The 18,830-nt window shown below is 46.2% G+C and overlaps 1 protein-coding gene across 1 annotated transcript in view; it reads right to left on the bottom strand.

Moving 5' to 3' along the window:
* Nucleotides 1-6,173: 6,173 nt before the first annotated feature.
* EDEM1 (ER degradation enhancing alpha-mannosidase like protein 1) overlaps nt 6,174-18,830 on the bottom strand; it is a 12,972-nt gene continuing 315 nt past the window's right edge. Inside the window, exons 2-13 of the mRNA XM_010718767.3 lie at nt 18,697-18,828; nt 18,320-18,392; nt 17,024-17,127; nt 16,016-16,187; nt 14,623-14,806; nt 13,943-14,117; nt 13,290-13,410; nt 12,728-12,898; nt 12,072-12,145; nt 11,048-11,144; nt 10,134-10,319; nt 6,174-9,290 (exon numbers count right to left, since the gene is read on the bottom strand). Coding sequence (XP_010717069.1) covers nt 9,201-9,290; nt 10,134-10,319; nt 11,048-11,144; nt 12,072-12,145; nt 12,728-12,898; nt 13,290-13,410; nt 13,943-14,117; nt 14,623-14,806; nt 16,016-16,187; nt 17,024-17,127; nt 18,320-18,392; nt 18,697-18,828 — 1,579 coding nt within the window. The 3' untranslated portion in view covers nt 6,174-9,200. The remainder of the gene's footprint in view (nt 9,291-10,133; nt 10,320-11,047; nt 11,145-12,071; nt 12,146-12,727; nt 12,899-13,289; nt 13,411-13,942; nt 14,118-14,622; nt 14,807-16,015; nt 16,188-17,023; nt 17,128-18,319; nt 18,393-18,696; nt 18,829-18,830) is intronic.

The following is an 18,830-nucleotide window of genomic DNA, read 5'->3' as shown; positions in this document are numbered from 1 at the left end:
TCCTCAGTTCTGGAACACCACATTGGAAACATCACCATATAATCTGCAGCAACACCTTGGAGATCTTCATTGGAAGGAAGTGAAGGAAACTTCAGTCTCGGGTATTCTCAGGCCCAGGGCTGGCATGGGCTGCTCAAAGAGCTGAGGAGTCCCCATCCCCAGAGGTGCTGAGGATCACAAAGATGTGGCACTGAAGGATGTGGGCAGTGTCGTGGTGGAGGTGGGGTGGGTTGAGCTGGGCTTGGAGATCTTGGATGTCTTTTCCAATTCAAATGATTCTGCGGTTCTGCGATTCTCCTACTTTCATTTTTCATAAAACATTTATTTTCACTTTTTATTTTTTTTCCTGATACTGAACAGTAATGACCAGAAGTTTGCAGAGTCTGTGTATCAATTCAAAGCCCAAGCCAGTGAGAGACAAATGGTGCACCCAACTCTTGCCATGCTCAGACTGACTTCAGGGAGGGATAGCAGAGCTCAGCAACACACCTGTGCAGCATGGATAAGAACAAGCAGAGGTGAAGCTGTACAGTTATGCAGAACACTTTCACTTGCAGACCTGAAAGAGCTTTGAAGAGATGTGGATCAAAGCTCCAGCAGAAAGTCAAGTAGGGAAGGTCCTGGCCACCTGCAGAGTCCAAGGTTCAGCTGCTGAGAACATTCCCCTGATCCTTATTGCATGGTAACAAAGTGCTACGATTTTCTCCAATCACTGGTTTGGTTTTACCACCCTTCAGATAAATCCCAACAGTTATAACCCATCTGCAGACAGATCTGAAAACTGAACTGCAATTCCTTATAATTTGTGGAAATTAAGTATTAAACCTTCCCGTGTCAGCCTCCAAAACCACGAATGTGAGACCCATGGATGTCAGCCCCCCAGGGCCGGGGCGGATGGGCAGAGCTCCTGGTGTGTGTGGTGAAGGGGAACGTGGGCATCCCCAGCACAGTTCAGGGAATTGTTATTCTGCCGAAGTTTATGGCATGATTATCCTGTCACACTCTCCAGTTCAGCCCAGAGATCAATCTAGGTGAACTAATTTCTTCTCCCTAATGATTAAATGCTTCATATTAATGTAACCCCAAGGAAGCAGCTCAAGAAGCCTGTGTTTCCATTACCTGCCCTAATTATAGCTTGAGAATCGTTTTGTACCTCCTCAGCTTTCTCCACATTCATTATTTCTCAACAAAGCTTTCCTGCACCTCCCGTCCCCACCTGTTCTAACCCAGCCAAGGCAGTGAGCAGGACTGTGGGTGCAGAGCAGCCCTCAGCAGTGCCATGCAGCTCATGCATGCACCAAAAGCACCCAACAGAGATGGGCTCCACTGCTGCCTACACCACTGGGAGGAGCAGATCTTACCTCCCTGCACACACAGAGGCACAAAATACAGAAGAGCTGATAAACAAAGTGATGTTTGCAGATGATCCTGAAACCAAATAAACGCCAAGTGATACAGCAGACATTGCACCCTCCGTGTGAATCACCACAGTCCTTCATGGACACAGCCCTGCCACAGCATCAGGCACGATGGAGGTCAGTGCCTTCCTGCCTCTTCTAAAGCACAGTAACCCCTTCCACCCTTCTCTCCTCCTTTACTCCATCTCCTTCTTCTCTCTTCTCGAGCCGTTCTCACTCTCTGAGGCTGTCATAACCCCAGGCTCATTACAGCCACCAATTAGGGCTCGCTGTAAGCTAAGTATGTTTGTGTTCAGTTTTCCCAAACAATGAATATAAACCAGGATTTGCTCTGACTGCAGGAATCGGGGGTCAGAGCAGCCCTATCGATTGCTGGCTTGCAGACAAAACACGGTCCCAGTCCCACCAACACCCCGGCAGCTCCCACAGCAGCCCCAGTCCTGCACTATACTGTGGTGGGCACGGTTGGCTCTGGGGGCTCTGCTCCCCACAGCAGCCATAGCAGAGGGAAAACCTCTCTGTTGCAAGGTAACATACACTCATGTGCTTTTGTTTCATTTACCTTTCATTTGGACTGTTATTACAAGGCAGCACAACTTTCATACCCGTGCATCCATTATCATCTGAGTTATCCCTCCAGGAAATTACGCTGAAGTATCTGAGAACCAAAAGATAAATTACACATTGTAATTATAGTGGCAAGCTCGCTGCTGCAGTGGCTGGGAAGATATAAAGCAGAAGTGGGTTAGAGCTGCTCACAGCCAAGGAGAACAGGATCCGACCCCAAAGCCTCGCTGCTGGGAATGCAGAAACAACAGCACAGCATCGACTCAGCAGCAGCCAGAGAATGGCACTGCGAAGGATTACAGCTTTCCTCCCTGTTTAAGAAGGATTTCACATGAACAGATTGAAACTGAAATCGCTGTTGAGTATTTACTCCAAAGGCGATTCTCATCTGTTTGCACGCAGCGTCCTTGCATGCAGCAGAACCACGTCCCCAGGGCCAGGCTTTGCTCTTCTGCCTCCAGGTCTGAGCACAGCACGGAGCACATGGGGACACCCCAGCACGGCCAGGCGCTGCAGCCCGCCGCTCCCTCACAGCCCCTCCTACACCAGCACTTCAAACTTCTGCAATAGGAAATCTCTGTTTCGGGGCACCACCAATTCCTTGTTCCTGCCTGGAGCGCACTGCGAGTCCTGAGGTCACACTGTGGCACAAACCCAACCACAGCCTCACAGCACGTGGCCCCTTCCCCCTGGGGACACAGCTCACGTCCGACGTTCCTCAGCACACACGAGCTGCATCCATCAACGTTTTGACACGAGAGAGATAAACACATGAAAATAGATCCTCTGGATTCTTTCAGTGTTAAAGCCTCGAAATTGCTCCTGCAGTGAAGTTGCCAAACTTTCATCACAGCAAATCCTGGTGAAATCCCTGGCCTTGGGAAACAGGATAAGGCAATCAGCTGGAAACCAAAGAAAAGCTTTGCTTTGTCACATCTCTGCCCAGCACGAGGCAGCACCACTGCACTCAGCACAGACCTGTTGGAAGGCTCCTGGAGCCAACTGCCCATAGGGCCAAAGTGACCCCACACCAGCAGACACGGGGACGGGCTCAATCTATTCAGACTGAATGCATTCTTTATAATGGGCTCAATGTATTCAGATTGAATGCATTCTTTACAGTGTCTTCATAGAACCACACAGTTGCTGTGGTTGGAAAAGGGCAGCCTGTCCAATACCTGCTCCTTGTCAGAGCAGTTCTGTGCAGTGCAGACTGGGGCTGGCCAGGCTTTGCTCCTTCTATTCCATGCAAACCAGCAGGCAGCACCCCAGAAGGGGTATTTTAATAGTAATACGAAGTGCCCGGAACAAATAGATTTTGCTGCTCCTGTATTTTTTATGCAGAAAGAGTTGTCCCTAATTAGATAATACTAGATTTCTTGGCTCACCCAAAGTAATTCAGAAATAAGACTCTCATTATTAATGGGATGTACCATACAAAGAAACCAGGCAGGGTTTAATAATGCAGAAAAATATTAAATGGAGAAAGGTTTTAATTCTTAATAAGTAGATCCATGGGTTTCATTAACTGCTGTTCAGGATATTTTTTTTTTTTCGGGGCCGGTTTTATTACCTAATTAATTAAAGCCTGACCAATAAGATACATTAATCTAATGGAGCTGCATCTTGTGTTAACAGCAATACTAATTAATCACCCAACTGAAACATTCCTCATTGCTGAAAGCTTCCCAGTGCTAAGCTACAGATGGTGGCAAGGAGAGGATGGGCTGCTCGGCCCTGCTCTACACACCAGGGCAGCCCCGGGTGCAGGAGGGGTGATGGCCTCAATGCGGGTCCATCTTGACCCCACCGCAGCACTCCAGCTCTGGACGCAAGAACCAGCACTGGGTTTGTGCCCTAAAGCCTCCAGGATTTCTGTGATCAGCACAGCAGCAGCGCAGACCAAGGTGTGCACGAAGGGGCAGTGATGTCCCATGGAGCACCCCAACCCTTCTGGTTTTCCAACACACCCTGACAGCCTGGCCCTGCAGAAACCTCCACCTGCCTGCTAACAGCCACAGCCAACAGGCAGAGGTGCAGCCAATGCTGAGCTGCCAGGACCTGGCACAGCCCTGGGCAGCCCTGAAACCACAGCTCACCGTGCCTGGGCCATTGTGTGCTCACAGACAGCAGCTGTTGGGTTGTCTCAGCACAGCACTGGTGACAAAATCCCCTCCTTGGTTCAAAAAGTTCGGATACTCATTTGAGTCGTATCGGTCGCAGTACAACCCCAGGTACTGTAATCCTCAAAAACCTCTCATTTTTTGTCAACAGAAATGAAAAGCTACATTTTCACATTACGAATAAAGACGTTATTATCTGCATTTTCATTTCTGGAGTTCTGAATGCATCTCCTCCCTCCCCGTAGCACAGAGCCATCCTCGCTCTGCCCACGTGTGTCAGTGCAGGACTGAAAGCTGCTTGGGATAAAGGGAGCCATGGGTGAACAATGGCATCATGAAGGCTGGAAAAGACCTCTCAGATTCCCCAGGCTCAAAAGGAAAAAAAAAAAGAAAAAGAAAACAAGAAGTTTTAAGCAAGGAGGAAGGAAAACACCTCCATGAATTGGAAGAGGAGATTTTGCCGCACAGTGCTGCCGGGACCATCTCACAGCAGAAAACGGTTTTGCTTTTCCTGCTCGTTTCTCCTTAACGCTTTGCAGCTCCACCTAAAGGAGGAACAGCGCTCACCAAAACGAGGCAACTGCACTTTCAAACGCTGCACCCAGAAGACATTACTTTTGTTTTCCTGCTGTAGAACAGCCGCATTTCCAAACAGTGGCACAAGAGTGGTCTCTTGTGGAAGCCGATCAGATCTACAGCGGCCTAAGGATGCTGGAACCCAAAGCTTTCAGCCCTCCCACCACACCTCACAAGTCACCTCTTTTAGCTGTCACACCGGGTTTGCTTGATGTATTTTACCCTATAAAATGCCCTGAGCTGTCATACACGCTTTCAAGCTTTAGAGGCCCTATCATACACTCTCACATACAAACCTGCCAGAACACAGACAAGGGCAATGCAGACCTAAGAGAAGCTCCAGTCAAAGCAGTCTCATTCCAGAGCTGTAACACAGTGACCCAACTCTCCACAGCAGATAAGGGGGAAGAGATGACAAGGAACATGGTCAATACAGCCAATAGCTGCTTGGGGCAGCGACACCACCTGTAAATGGGCAACCACAGGGAAGGGCAGCAGAGCATCCAGAACCTGCACTGGGTCCTCCGTGGACCAGCAGAAAGGTGTTGGGAGACAGCAGCATGCAGTGCTCAGCCACAGCCCATTACCTGCTCACAGGGATCAGCTCAGTGCCACCACGCTGCCTTCCTTCACCCCACACCAAATCACTGCACTCAGCAAAGGCTGCCCCTCCAGGCAATAGCCAGGGAAACCAGGGTGGTGGGAGGTGAAGGAGCTGCTTTGTGGTTACTTCCAGTCTTCCTGCAGCACAGAGCCAGCCCTCAATCTCCCCTAGATGAAAATGCAGCGCATATAAATACCTTGTCCAGTAACCAAGGCAGATGGAGCTGGCAAAAAAAGCCTCCACCGGCCAGCAACTGCTTCTGCAAGCCATTAACTTCCCGTGTGTTACTGCGAGGATGTGGCTGCAAAGTGCCTTTAAGCTCCTACAGGGAAAATAAACGTTATTTCTTGCACACCTCAATTACGTGTTCCTGAGCTAAAAAGGTCTGAGGCACAGACAGAACCGAGTTATCCTTGGCAAAAAAGAACTGCTAAGCTCTGGGTTGGGCAGAGCTCCCCAGGCAGCCAGCAGACAGCTTGGTCTGAGCACAGTCCTGTGCTGCTCACTGTAACAGCAGTGCTTTGGGCAGTGACTTCGTGGCTGAGGCTGGTTCATTAAACCTGAATGCCCAGCCTACTCTGTTTGTGGCACACAGGTGGAGTGCTGATTTAGGACTTTATTACTTTACTGATGCCTGGAGCTCTTCAGACAGGTCAAACTGCAGAGAATTTCACCAGGAGCCCCAAACCTGCTTGAACAGATCCCAGCCCTGCTTCCCTTTACTCATTGCTTCCCCCAGCCCACCTTCACCTCCTGAACTTCTCCTGTTTGGTGAGCAGCAATGATGAGGTACAAACACTCCAACTCATCTTTCCCTCTCTTTGGGAGATGACACGTAAGCTTTACGATGAACTTACAACAACTACAGAAAAACACAGCTAGAAGTGGTCAAATACATCATTTTTAATGCAAAACTTTAAAATTGAAGCTCAGTTTTGAAAACTTCGGACATTTCACAAAAGCTCATTTGGTCCTCTTAAAAGTTCCTCATCCGCAATTAAATACTCTGTTGAAAAACAACAATTAAGCATACACTGTATCTTTAATTAGAAAAAATTTGTATTGCACATTATATCAAGAAATACAAAATGTTTCAGCAAGTTATTCCAGCAGTGTTACCAATTTCATTTACCATTGATTTTAAAAATACCCATATTAGTGCATAGCATGTGCCCTGCCATTACAGAGTGAAGTATCTCAGAACACTTGTTCTTTATTCCAAAAGAGAAAAGCTGGCTCCTTGAAGAACACAAACCTCCCACCACGTACCAGAACCAGCCTCCCAGTAGGAAGGAATGCTCCTGTGGGATGACAGCCACTGGCTCACCTTGGCAGCACAAATTGCAGCACTGTTTCTAATGAGAAGCTGCCCATCCGTGAGCTGGCACTGCAACGAATGGCCCAAGTGACTGCGGGCTGAAAGGTGCAATTCCTGCCCACTCTGCTCCCACTGCACATCGACTTTCACTGTTCCTGGCACACACGAGAAGTGAAAAGCAAGGTGGTAGGATATTGTGCAACTTCATCACAGCCCTGTGCTTCCCTGGGGAAAACTCTGGAACAGACTTTGGTGCAGAACACTCAGCTGGAGCCCTGACCAGGGCTCAGGCTTTTCAGAAGGCACAAAACACAGAGGGAACTGCACGATGCGTAATGACATCCAGAGAGCTCCACTGCCACGTGGGGAAAAACCACCACCAGAAACATCCCCAGCACACCCAGGGCGACGCCAGCGCTGGCATCTGCTACACCGATTTGAAATGGAAAGTTCCAGAACGCTGTGCTTTGCTCCCACATTACCGAGCACAACCAGGTCTGACCCTGCAGCATGTCAGAAACCCCAGGCATTTCTGCTGTCTCTCTCCTGCAGAAGGCAGAATGCACTCCCTTTATTCATCCTCCCACACTTCTGTACGTGTTCACAAAGTCAGTGCTTACTGGTGAAGGAGAACCATTCCCAATACGTTTGGATATTAACACTGAATTTGTGTTCTGCTTTGATTCAGGCAACTGAACGCTGTTTGCAAAGCCAATTCTGAAGGAGCTGGAATTGCCGGCTGCCTAAGATAGCAAGGCAACTGATTCTATTGCAAAGCTTTGGGAAATCTTAACATACTTCCCTCTACCTCCAAAACCCCTATTAAAACACATTCATTAAAACCAGAAAGACAGGAATATATATATTTTTTTTGCCTGAATGCAAGATCCAGCTATCGTGGAATAAAAGGTTCTACAATGAGGTCCCTGAGATGCATCTGCACACTAAAAGATGCAAGCAAAACCTCTTAAGCACTAACTTCATATTTATTAGAAATGTTCTGAGTTGCAATATATGGCTTACGAAAACAGATGTTATCATAAAAAGGTGAAAATACAGCAGATCAAGTTTGCCCTTATTTTAAGCCTTAATTTAAAAACAATGAACCCAACAATAACCTTCGATTGCTTCAACTGCAGCCAGCAGCAGCATCTAAAAAGCACGTAAGCAATGAGGAGCCACTGGAAAAAGCCGTCACTGGACTAAGTTGCTTGGCCTCAGCTTGCTCTCATCCCTCACAACAGCGCTGCCTTCCTCCTGAAAATTCATACCTTGCTATTCCTCAAATGTAGCTGAGCTGCAATTGAAGACGGTGGGATGAAGCACCAGCAGTTTTCCCACTGGAACCCAAAGGCACAGCCTGCAGTGCACTGCAGCATTGTGGTCAGCACCGCAGGCACGGTGCAGCTCTGATGGCACGGACCAAAGTGCCTCGTGACAGAAGGATGAGCTCGCACCTCTCACTGACTCCTGCCTTAGGATGATGCAGAGATGGCCCCTTTACCAATTACAGTGATAGAAAACAAACCCAGAAGTATTCTTTGGGATGGGAACAGCAGCTGCGCTGTTTTAAAAGTTCTTTCGAAGTTGTCTCAGATGCAAATTACTTTTTAAATTACTTCGGGACCAACTGCCTATTTTAACTAGCTATTCAGAAATCCTCCATCCCTCCTCCCAGGTAAGCTCAGTTTTTCCTGCCACTGAGGAAAACATAAGGCACTAACACATTAATGCTGTAAGGAATGTGAACCACTTTGTTCTGCACAGACTGACAGCAGTTCTCAGCATCTCTCTGGAAGAGGCACCAGGCACATGGCAGCCACTGGGACTGGAAGTTAGCTGCTTCCACAGCTGAGTGGCTTTGAAGTTTTACCCCCCCCTCCTCCCTACCCCACCCCGCACTCCCTTACAAAAGAAGGCACCAAATTTGTGTTATTACTGGTTTCTGTAGCTACAGCCCTTGTGACTGCACAGCTCTATTTGACCGTGCACATGAGGGATCTCATGACTATACTGACAGCTTCTGATGTGACCAAGAGCTATCTTTTCAAGATACTGTTCAACACAGAACATTTTTGTTTTAGCCAAAACCCACTGCCAGTGGGTCCCTACCTGAGAAGTACTTCAGATTGTGTATTGCTGGTCAGAATAACCCCATAATTAAACTTGGTGTTAGAAATTGCACTTTCCCATTCCTTCCCCAATCCCACAATCATTTCAAATTAAATACCTGACCCTCCCTTTTCCAAAGGGAAATCTGTAATGCAGCTACAGAGAGGTAGCTAAGTGGCACATGCCAATTTTTTCCTTTTTCCTTTTCTGAAGTATATCCAGCCTTCATTTTCAACATTTTTCATAGGAAGTCTTAAAACAAGAGATCTCTATTTGGGTGGCACATGGAGTTTCCGTAGTTCAGAAGACTGAACTCGTAAGGGAATTAAATCTCCCTTCACGTCCATCATTGAAAACTAACAAGCACAGGGACACCCACTGACTCAGCACACACACACACAGCCGTGTAGCTGAAGAGGAACGTCCAGAGCCAGATCCCATGCTCTTCCTGACATATGACAAAAGTTACTCTGAAGAACCATTCAGATCAAGCCCACCATCCGATCGATCTGTCTCATGTAGTTGCTCTTCAATGGCAGCAAATATCTCCTCTCATCCGGAACTCTGTTACACTGTTAACAAAATGAGAATATTTTTAAGAATAAAACCTGCCAACGGTCAATGCCATTCATGTCCTCTTTTGATACAGCAGTCATTTCAGCATTGATGACCACAGCCTTCTTCCCAGTACAGAAAGTTGTAACCAGCAGCACTTTCAGTGCTTTCTCTCCCTCCCTTTACAGACTTGCAGCACAAACATCAGCAAACAGCAAGCATTTCTTCAGAGCAAGCTGCAAGTTTCCAAATACAAGCCAAACTACTGCAGCTTGGTATTCAATCAATACTTCCTTCACTACGACAACTGTGAAAGTTTTGTTTTTTGGTTTTTTTTTTTTTATAAAATGCTCCTTTTCTGGAGGACAGAGGGAGGGAGGAAGAAAGAACCATGCTAGAAGCTACCAGCAGAGACTTAAAAACACGTGAATTAAAAACATATTTTGGTTGTTGATAGGCAATGGACCCATACTTCTGTACTCAGTCAATTCCTGTTCAAGAGAAATCACCTTTATTTATGTCACACCCTCTGCTCTTTTCCCTCCCCATCACAGCAACAAAGGAAAACTTTAAGGGCAAGGAAAAGTGGAAGGGAAAAATATCAAAATGAACTAAGAAGAAACTTCTTACTGCAAAATACTCAAAAGAGGACAGGATTCACCTTCAACATTATCCCTCTCACACTGCCTAACCTGTTCATTTCCACGCTCAAGGGTTTGTTTTAACAAAGGAGCTGCTTGGCTATTTAAAGCTTACATAGGAAACAAAGCAGAACCCTGCAGTACCACCTCCAAGCTATTCTTCAGCTGCCTAACCCAGCCCAGCACACAGCCCTGCAGTAACACCACCAGGAACCTTACATTAGAACTGAAGTTGACGGCCTTTAATTCATTAGGTTTAACTTTTTCTGTGCTGTCCTCTTCCCCAGGGAGGATATCCTGCCACAGCGAGTTCCGAAAACGTTCATCCACAGACACAATGTGTCCCTCAGTAGTAAACATATATTTATTTCCAGACTTATGCACTGGATTGTCTTCATCAAACAACTAAAGAAGAGAGAGACGGAGCTGAATTGAGTAAATTAAGTGTGCACGTTTTTCAAGTTCCCCCATTAAGAAGTTAAAAAGCACAGTCACATGCATCAGATCACACAGTCACGCATCTGAAGGATCACATGAAAAGTGTGCTTTTTAGTGGCCAACTACTGTCAAAGCGACCAGGAAGAAACAGTTTTAATATTTCAGGAGTTAAGAGAGCAAAACTTCTCGTACAACTTCAACTGCCCTTATTTTTCTATGCTGTATGTCCTTCTACGCAGACATTTTTAAGTTGGCATTCCACTCTTGCTATTCAGTCACACATTTTTTTATAATAAAGGACATTGAGAACAGTAGCTTAAGCCGTGTTGGCTCAAATGTTTTCTCTCCTATGACTGCCAAAGTCTGATAGAGAGTAACTGAAGGGCTGCTGCTATTCATCTAAAAAGGCTACGAGCAGCAACTCAGCTGAGCTGCAGCCACCTTCAGTCCTGCTCCCTTTCCTTGCAGCTTCCAACCCTGAAAGAGCTGCCAGCTCTTTCATTTCAGCACAGCGAGCCCAGGCAGCTGCCCAAACCTCCAGGATTAGAGTGGGGTCAAAGAAAGGAGTTGCACACTGCCACTTAAATACCCCGGGTTGCCCAGAGCCCAGCACAGTTTCTAACAGTTTCAGCCCTCCTGGTGTGTTTGTGCACAAAACTTGCAAGAGAGTAACTGTGAAATGATTACATACATACCAGGTACAAATATTTACATGTTTCACTGAGAAAAAAGCTCTCCATTCGATCTTCTTTTGTCTTCTCCACCACATGGTGTAATGTAGCATAGCCACACCTGCAAGATTTAAGTTTAGTTTGGGCTTAGAAGAACTCCCTAAATACCTCTCAACTTCAGACCATTCCAAAGCACTGGGGTTAGGTTAAAACAAAACAAGTCTCTTATCAGGAAGCACTGACATTTCTGGTACCCTGATGAGACTGGCACTGTGCAGACTTACTAACAGCACCTCCCAAAGAAGCAAGCTCTCCAATTACCTGCATAAACGGGTCATTTCCCCACAGTGAGTACATGAGAGACACGGTCCTGGAAGCCTGCTCTCAAGAAAAGGTTTGCTGCTGAGCTACCTACTACTTTTCTGGATGAAGCTGCAAGCCATCACACAGCACACTTACCATTCTTTCAGCCATACCCCTACACAGCATCCAAATCCCACCTAACTTCAGAACATCACCATTTTATGTGACATTACAGCTACTGCAGACTTGTCTGTGAAAGCAAAGCAAACCCTCACAGCTAAACAAAGATCCACCATCCTGCCCTCGATTCCTTCAAGAAGTTCAGATATACATAACAGATGTGCAGGATTCCCTGCTGCTGGCTGGAAAAGAAAGCTGATGTGCAGCAGCACAGCTTACAGGCCATGTTACCAGCTACTTAAACAACACAGGCCCACGAGGTGAGAATTACCCTTGCAGGAGCCTTAGGAAAATAATGTTACCAGTTTTTGCCAACTGATCATCAATAACAGATTTTAAAGAGTAGCTGTAGAATTCTGAAGGCTACAAATTCGTTACTGGACAATAAACTTCATTTTCAAATGAGAAATATAATTGTTCAATTCATAAATAATCACTTGTGGTTTTCACGGGGAATCGGGTTTTCTGGTTTACCTCCATTTAGCAGATTGGGTTCTATAGAGTATTTATATAAAATAGATACATATATAGCAGTGAGAGAAGGCAAAGAACACTGAAGACTGACTTCGCTTTTGTGTATTTTTCCAGACTCTGTAGAATATCCATTCCCACATGAAGGTAAAATGGGTTCTTTGTGGCCTAAATAAGGAAGAAAAACACGGGCAGAGTCAGAATTTTTGAAATCTTGTAAAAGTAGCACTTAAAGGCACAGCAGTATCAGATTCTCACGTGTTACAGTATCCTTATCTTTATGGGAACATGACTTAGATTACTCTGTGCAAGAATGCAGTAAAACTTGTCATAAAGTCAAGCTCTGATAGCTTTCCTCCAGCCAGAAAGCCATTTCAGTTTACTGCATCTGCTGCCAGAGACCGTGCCTGGACAACACAGCAGAGAAAGCAATTACATTTACCTCAGTGATTTCTATTAAGAAGTCACAAGGTCTCTTCTGTGTAAAAATCTGCCAGCTATTCTTCAGCGGGGTGTTTAGTCTGGCTTTTGCTTTATGTATTAAAAAGGCTCTTTTCAAAGCAAGCAACATAGCAACTACATAACATAACAATCAACCACCGAAACAGAGACCTCTGTGCAAGAAGTGCAGATACAGAACCACTAAGTTCTAGTGGCTCAGCACACAGCAGGGACTGCAGGGGGGAAAAAGTGACTGAAGAAAGTCATCTCTGCCAACACACGAGCTGTAGGCTCGGAATAACAAAGTACCTGGTAAAGAAGATACGTGGATTCCACTAACTCTGGCCTCAGTGGGTAAAAGGGAACATCCGGTGCTTGCAATTGCCAGTTGTATCTTTCTGGGAGAGCTCCATATCGTTTCCATATGGCATAATAAAAGGCATGGAGACAAATAGCATCTTCTACGTCTCCTATCAACACCTAGGTATGACAACAGCAGTAAACATGCATGCTTAATACTGAAGGCCAGCAAACTGCTCTCTGTGTATAAGAACGCCTATAGTGAAACACTGCCCTCACACACACATACAAGCACTGAGGTTACATGAGTAAGTTACAAAGCATCTCAAAGCTCACGTAAAGCAGGCCAAGCCTCCCAGCAGTGTAATGCTGAACTGGAGCAGTGTTATTCCAGCACAGAGGCTGAGCTGTCCTAGAGCTCTCTCTTACCAGAACAGCCAGTTCAAAGCCGTGGGTTAAAGCTCATCTGGTCGATGCTCAGCCTCACTGACAGGCTAGGATTAGAACGAGCCTCTCTGAGAACATGCCCACTGCATCGCTCAGTCTTTAAAAGAAATAAAGTCTGCTTTACCTGTAGTCCAGGAAAAAAGGCTTGCAAAGAGTCAATCCAGGTGTTCATCAGCTGTCCAGTGAACATGTTTACATTCACATACAAAGGCGGGTCACCTTCACCTTCATTGCAAGCTTCTCGACTGCCAAGTAACAATAAGCACGTGTAAATGTTCACTGCTTTATGAGAACACAATGCGTGTTTAACTTTCAGCAATGCCAACAGCAAACAGAACAAGCTGCAGTTAGTCAGTGCCAGGCTCAAAGACATTATGAAAAGCACAAACAAGTCCATCCAGATCTCAGAAAATGTATTTATGTGCATCATATCCTTCAGCTATGTCAGCAGAATCCCTACCAAGAAGCACAGTAGGTAAGATCAGGCCTTAAGAAGCACTACATTAGTTAATTTAATACATTTCCTTCACAGTTCTACAGCCTTCTCTCAGCCTAGGGTTTACTGATTTGGATGGTAACCAGCTCAGCTTCTTTGCACCAACAATGCCATACAGACCATAGCTTTCTTTCCACAGTGACTACCACAAAAATAAGGTTTTCTTCTTTGAAGAAGAGAACAAAAATTTTCTAGAGGATGACCAAACATTATATAAGCCATCATATCTTACTCGAATATTTATGTGTTTAGAGAAATGAAACTCATATGAAGTAACATACCCCCTTCTTAAGTGGTTCTGAATGTTCTGATAAGCATCAATGAACATCTCTAAGTCTTCCTTCTCTCCAAAGAGGATGTAGGACTTCAGGAGGTACTCATAAAACGAATCTGATCCTGCTCCCAAGCCACTCTGCTTTCCAACCCAATGGCCAGTTTGAATATTCACAACATTTCCTGATAGAACAGACAAAAGCTTTAGTCTAACATCCTTCAATGCATCAGAGAAAAAAAACAAAACAAATCAGAAACAGGACCTTCAGAATACAAAACTTCCAGAAAGCCGTAGGAGGAATAAACAGATTACATTCAATGTAAGTGTTACAGTGCATTCATCCCAGGAGCTGGAATACACCTGCTCTTGTTTTAAGTATCAATCTCAACCATATTAACAGAAAAAGAAATGCAGACCTCCTGGTTCATTTCTCAGGTTAATGAAAATTTTGTCTTTGGAAACCCATGCCCGAAGGACTCTCACAATCCATTTGTCTAATGAAATTGTAAAGTGCTACTAAGCCAACAGAAAGCACAAGGAGAGCATGACTTAACAGCTACAGATGCAACAGATCAACAAAGTCTTTAATACACGAATGAAACCTGTGGAGTGGCAGCATTCTAATACAGGAGACTGAGGCTGCTTAAAACATACAGCCAGACAATACAGCTGCACCTCAGAGATTACCTAGCAGTCCAGTGTTGTTACTCCTGAGACTCCAGAGTGCTTTGACAGCTCTCCTGGCCACCCACTCAAACGTGGAATCGCCCAGCAGCCTGCTCAGAATACCAAACTCCACCAACAAGGAACCGGCTCCTGCAGTGCAAGTTTCATTATTGCTGTTTGGAGGAACTCCCTTCTTCAGGTTGACCTGTAAAGCAGAGGAAGTGCTAACAGCAACGAGGCAACTGCACCTCACGAAGCTGTGCTCTGACCTGCAGCCTTGCATTTATTATAAGGCCTTTCTTGATTGATTTTTGCAGTGCCCCAGAAGCCGGCATAGCGCCGCTCGGCCGAATAATTCATAGAACCATAGGATGGCCTGGGTTGAATAGGACCACAGTGATCATCTAGTTCCAACCCCCCTGCTGTGTGCAGGGTCACCAACCACCAGACCAGGCTGCCCAGAGCCACATCCAGCCTGGGAAATTCCTGAAATTCATCTTCCAGCTTTATAATATCACCCTTACAGTGGGAAATCCTCCTTTTTGTTACTCTTACACTAGCTAACCTTTCCAAATTTCAAGGCACTCTTTCATCACTCCTGCTAAGTGTTCAGGTTTTCCCAGGAGTGATGCAAGCACTCCTTTCCCTACTTCAGCACTCCTTAAGTCAAGAGTTTCTACGCTCCTCAACTTCCCTATGGCACAAATGCTGAAGGGAGGTTACACCACCATCAGCTGCCTTACCCACACTGAGCAGAAGTGAAAGCTCACGCTCCTAACGCCTGATGCGTCTGGAAGAAAAGCATTGCTGCTGTACCCACAAATTCAGACCAGTAAGGCAAGGGCTGATTAGTTTTATAGCTGAGAGCTCTTCTACTAGAACTTACGTCTCTTTTCTCATGCATTGAGTGTTTAAAAGCAGAAGATGCCGCATTCAGGTGTGTGTAGTATTCTGCAGTACTCAGGGAGCAGCACTCCAGACAATGACAAAATCCAAGCCCAACACAGCAATTATTTCAGCCTTGTTATTCTATTTTAGTACCAAGTCTCCAGCACAGGTATCTTCCCAGACTATTTGCCTTTGCTGTACTTCTTGTCAACCACCTCACTGACAGCACTGTTTGTTACTGTGGAAAGCACAGGGCAGGGCACGTCCTAGCCAGACAGCATGGAAACAAATGACTATTGACCCACAGGAAACAGCCTGAAGAAAATGTTTACTAGACACGAGGAACAACTTTTATACCATTCATTTCACCACAGCTTAGCGCAGTTCCTCCACACGCCCCATTTCAGTGTAACTCAGTGCAGGCCAGAAAGCTCAGCTGCACGAGCTGGGCACAGAACTTCAGCTGCAGGCCAGGAGAGCTGCTGCTTCTAAGTTCCCTCCACACTACGTCGACGTGCTCGCTTACCCGAGGATATGGAATCCCAGTTTTGGTGTTCTCAAATGCTGGGAGCAGTCTCACTGCTAGGTCATGAGCCATGTGTAGCAGTTCGTTGTCATAATCCTTAATGGTCATGTCACCAAAAGGCTGTTTGGCATCTGTAATTATTATGTGGGCAGAAAGCAGGCTGCCCAAAACCCTATTGGAAAAGGAAAAGAGCTCCAGGTTTTAAATCTAATCTGAGCCTGATTCTTCAGCTAAACCCTCACCAGCAACACATTTAACAGAAGCACTGCTTTCTGCTCCTCACAGACACTACAGAAAGAGATCTGCTTTTTCCACCACTGTTTGTTAGTGGTAACATCCAGAAGTCACGCTGGTTTTGCCATCTGCAGAAATCTCAAGATCTTGTTCTGCAAAATTCACCTCACCCAGGAGCACACTTCAGCCTACCAAGTCTAAGCACAGATCAATTCCCCTCTTTTTTTTTTTTTTACTGCTGCAAATGACATTAAGTTTGATATATAAACCTAATATTCCCCCCCAAAAAAATCCTAGTGAAGTTAAGCAGCAATTAAATAAACAGATCAAGGTCGCTGTTCAAATAACGAAACCATTCAGTATCAGACACTATTTTAAACCCATCTCTAAGGCAGGCAAGTTCTGTTTTTCATCCGAAACAAAACTGAAAGCAAACAGAAGATCCACGGAGGATGATCAAAACATGCAAACTCATCAGTCGGGTTGTCTGTGGTGCACAGAGCTGAGTCTGCTGCAAGATGAACGACAGAAAGTAGCAGGCTGAAAGCCGAAGACAGCTGAAACTACCACTGCATCACAGCACACGTGACTCACTAAAATAATATTCAACATGGAGAGATGCAACACTTTCATAGCATGCTTAGAAAAAAACTTAGCCAAGGAACAATTACGTACTAAAGGCTACCAAAGAAATCCTTACCAGTGATTTTGTTTTGGATCTGTAGCATACACACACCGAGCCTTTAAGCCAGGTTCTGGTTTAGAGCTACGTACCTGATGGTTGCCTCAAAAACCTGGACTGTGGAGTCTTTGTCAAATGAAACTGTGTCAATCACCAACTTCACAGCCTTCTGGAATTCGGAGGAATTTCCCATTACCTTTTATATAAATAAATAAAAAGTATTATTGTTATTAAGTATAATCACTGCTTCAAAAGAAGATGGAAAATGAAAAAACGGCAAGCACACATTTTAGACCAACACTCACGTTACGCAGATCCTGAACAGAGGCCTTCCAGCTCCTGCTAATAGACTTCCCAGACACTGCCCGTTACAAGACATTTAAAAGTGCGTTTAAAACAAGAAGTTATTGTTGTTGGACAGCGGGGGCTGCTTTGGGTTCGGCCTTTTTTTCCTTCCACTGTGGTCAAAGTTCAGCCTCAGAGTAAAGGACTCTATCAGTATCGTTCATGGACCTAGCAAGACCACCTTCAAGAGGTCATCAAATAAATTAATGCATTGCTATACCACCATTTTATCCTTTACCTCTTCCCTGCAAAAATCTGTTCTAAAGTACTACCTAACAGCAGTCACTCACAACCATAATGCCACCTCAATTCAAATGCTCTGCAAATGACACCTGCAGTTCCATAAGCATTCTAGAAGAAGCTCTGTGCTAGTTCTGATTCTCAGTTTCCCTCACCTGGGAATTAACCAGCATACAAACAGTGACAGACTTCCACTTTCCTAGCCTCATTTCCACTGCTGACAGCTGAGCAGAACAGATCAGACGCCCATACTTCCCAGGGCATCTGGAGTTTCTCATGTCTCTCAAAACCTCTCATCCACCTGACTGCAACCCTTCAGAAAGTCATGACCACATCCCGTTAAGTCACTGCCCTTAGACTGTAACTAGCATCATGAATGCTCTCTGGCATTATATCTCAGTTACATTAGCATACCTTCCAATTAATTTGCAAAATTCAGTTTGTTCCTTCCAGCTAACCTTCTGAACCTCCTTCCTGAGCTTTTGATTCAATTTAGCTCAAGCGGGCTCTGCAGTAACTCTGAAGCTCTATCATACAGCAGAAGCACAGTTATTGAAGCCATTAAAGTCTCTGAAGGACAGATTAAAGTCTGTGAAGGTTAGCTAAGGGTTAGGAGATACCTGAGGGCTGGAGAAGATATCACAGATGCTGCTGCATGCCTCGGTTCGTTCCCTGCTGCCCCTTACTGCTCTCATCTGTGACAGCAGGACCTTCCTCCTCACTAATTAACATTTCTTTGGGGCAATTCCTGTTCCGTCCAGACGTGAACGTGGGAATAAAACCCAAGTATTTTGGCAACTCACCGCTAGGGTATCCAGTGCATCTATCAGCGTTAGCGAGTAGTTTCCTAAGACATCGTTGATGTTCAGATTGGAGCTGTAAAACAAGAGCCAGGCGTCGGGCACGACGGCCAGCAGAGCTCCGGGGCGCTGCCACGCGATGGGAAGTCAGGCAGGGGCTTCGGGATGAGAGGCGACGGCCCGACGCCGTGCGCCACGAAAGGGTCGGGGTCGGGTCGGACAGCGGGACGGAAGCCCGCAGGAAGGACAGACGGCGGCACAGGGAGGGAGCGGCGCTCCCGGGCTGCTCCAGGAACGCGGAGACGCCGCTCGGAGCGGCAGAGGCGGAACCGACTCCGGAGCCCCCCCCTCCCGGAGCCCGGCCCCCCCGCCCCACTCACGGGTCGTCGCGGTCGGGCCCGCGGCCGCAGCAGTGCAGGGGGTCGAGCTCGTCGCTGGGGAAGGCGTGCTGCATGTAGCTGTCGTAGCCGAAGGCGAACATGCCGCGGGCGGCGTCGCGCAGCCGTGCCCGCAG

Source organism: Meleagris gallopavo, chromosome 14 (assembly GCF_000146605.3).
Source record: "Meleagris gallopavo isolate NT-WF06-2002-E0010 breed Aviagen turkey brand Nicholas breeding stock chromosome 14, Turkey_5.1, whole genome shotgun sequence".
NCBI lineage: Eukaryota > Metazoa > Chordata > Aves > Galliformes > Phasianidae > Meleagris > Meleagris gallopavo.
The sequence above is the reverse complement of the archived record's forward strand: the minus strand, read 5'-3'. Positions and strand labels throughout refer to the sequence as shown.